Here is a 693-nt window from a genome sequence, read left to right on the forward strand (position 1 = left end):
CGGCGACCCCCGCTTCCCTGTGGCGTTTGCCATCCTGGTGGCCGGCTTCGCCAGCCGCGCCCCAGCCCACGGCCACTTCTACCGAGAGCCCATCGCCCTGCCCACGCTGCACGTTGTGGGTGATGCAGACGCCGTCATTGCTGCCTCCCTCAGCAGGGAGCTGGCCCAGCACTTTGTGGAGCCGGTTGTCCTCACTCACCCTGGCGGGCACTTCGTCCCCGTGGCTGCGCCACAGAGGAAGGCCTACCTGGACTTCTTGGACCGCTTCTGCCCAGGATGGGGACAGACTGAGCCCTCAGGGACTGTGGCTGTTTGATAACTGTCTGTAATAAATGGGGCTCCAGCGAGCCATGTGCAGCCTGCCACGTTGGTGGAACATCACTGCGTTTCCATGCCCTCCAGAGGGGCAGGGAGTCCTTGGCAGCTCCCTGTGCTGCTCTGCAGTGCTAACACAGGGCCAGGCTGAGTGGTTCATTTGTCACCTCGCTGTTCTTTTGCAGCTTTATTTTACGCAGGAGTGTGCAGGTACTGTGGGGAGGGGTTTGAGGACAGGAGGGTGACGCTGCTCTGTGTGCGTGAGCGGCTTTCAAAGGCTTAAAAGCTGTGCAAAATGAGGATCCCTCAGCTCGGCCACAGGAAATGTCTGCAGAGCATGCGGCTCCTGCCGCTGCTGCACCCCACAGGGTTGTGGGG

General features: G+C 61.5%; 1 protein-coding gene across 1 annotated transcript; it reads left to right on the plus strand.

Annotated features, from left to right (window-relative positions):
- Positions 1–7: 7 nt before the first annotated feature.
- On the plus strand, positions 8–316 carry OVCA2 (ovarian tumor suppressor candidate 2; the record flags this gene model as incomplete). The annotated part of the gene is made up of 1 exon (XM_010192040.1): positions 8–316. A coding segment is annotated over one exon (309 nt), but the record flags the coding sequence as incomplete, so codon positions are not given.
- Between the last annotated feature and the right edge of the window lie 377 nt (positions 317–693).

Source organism: Mesitornis unicolor, unplaced genomic scaffold (genome assembly GCF_000695765.1).
Source record: "Mesitornis unicolor isolate BGI_N332 unplaced genomic scaffold, ASM69576v1 scaffold35999, whole genome shotgun sequence".
Taxonomy (NCBI): domain Eukaryota; kingdom Metazoa; phylum Chordata; class Aves; order Mesitornithiformes; family Mesitornithidae; genus Mesitornis; species Mesitornis unicolor.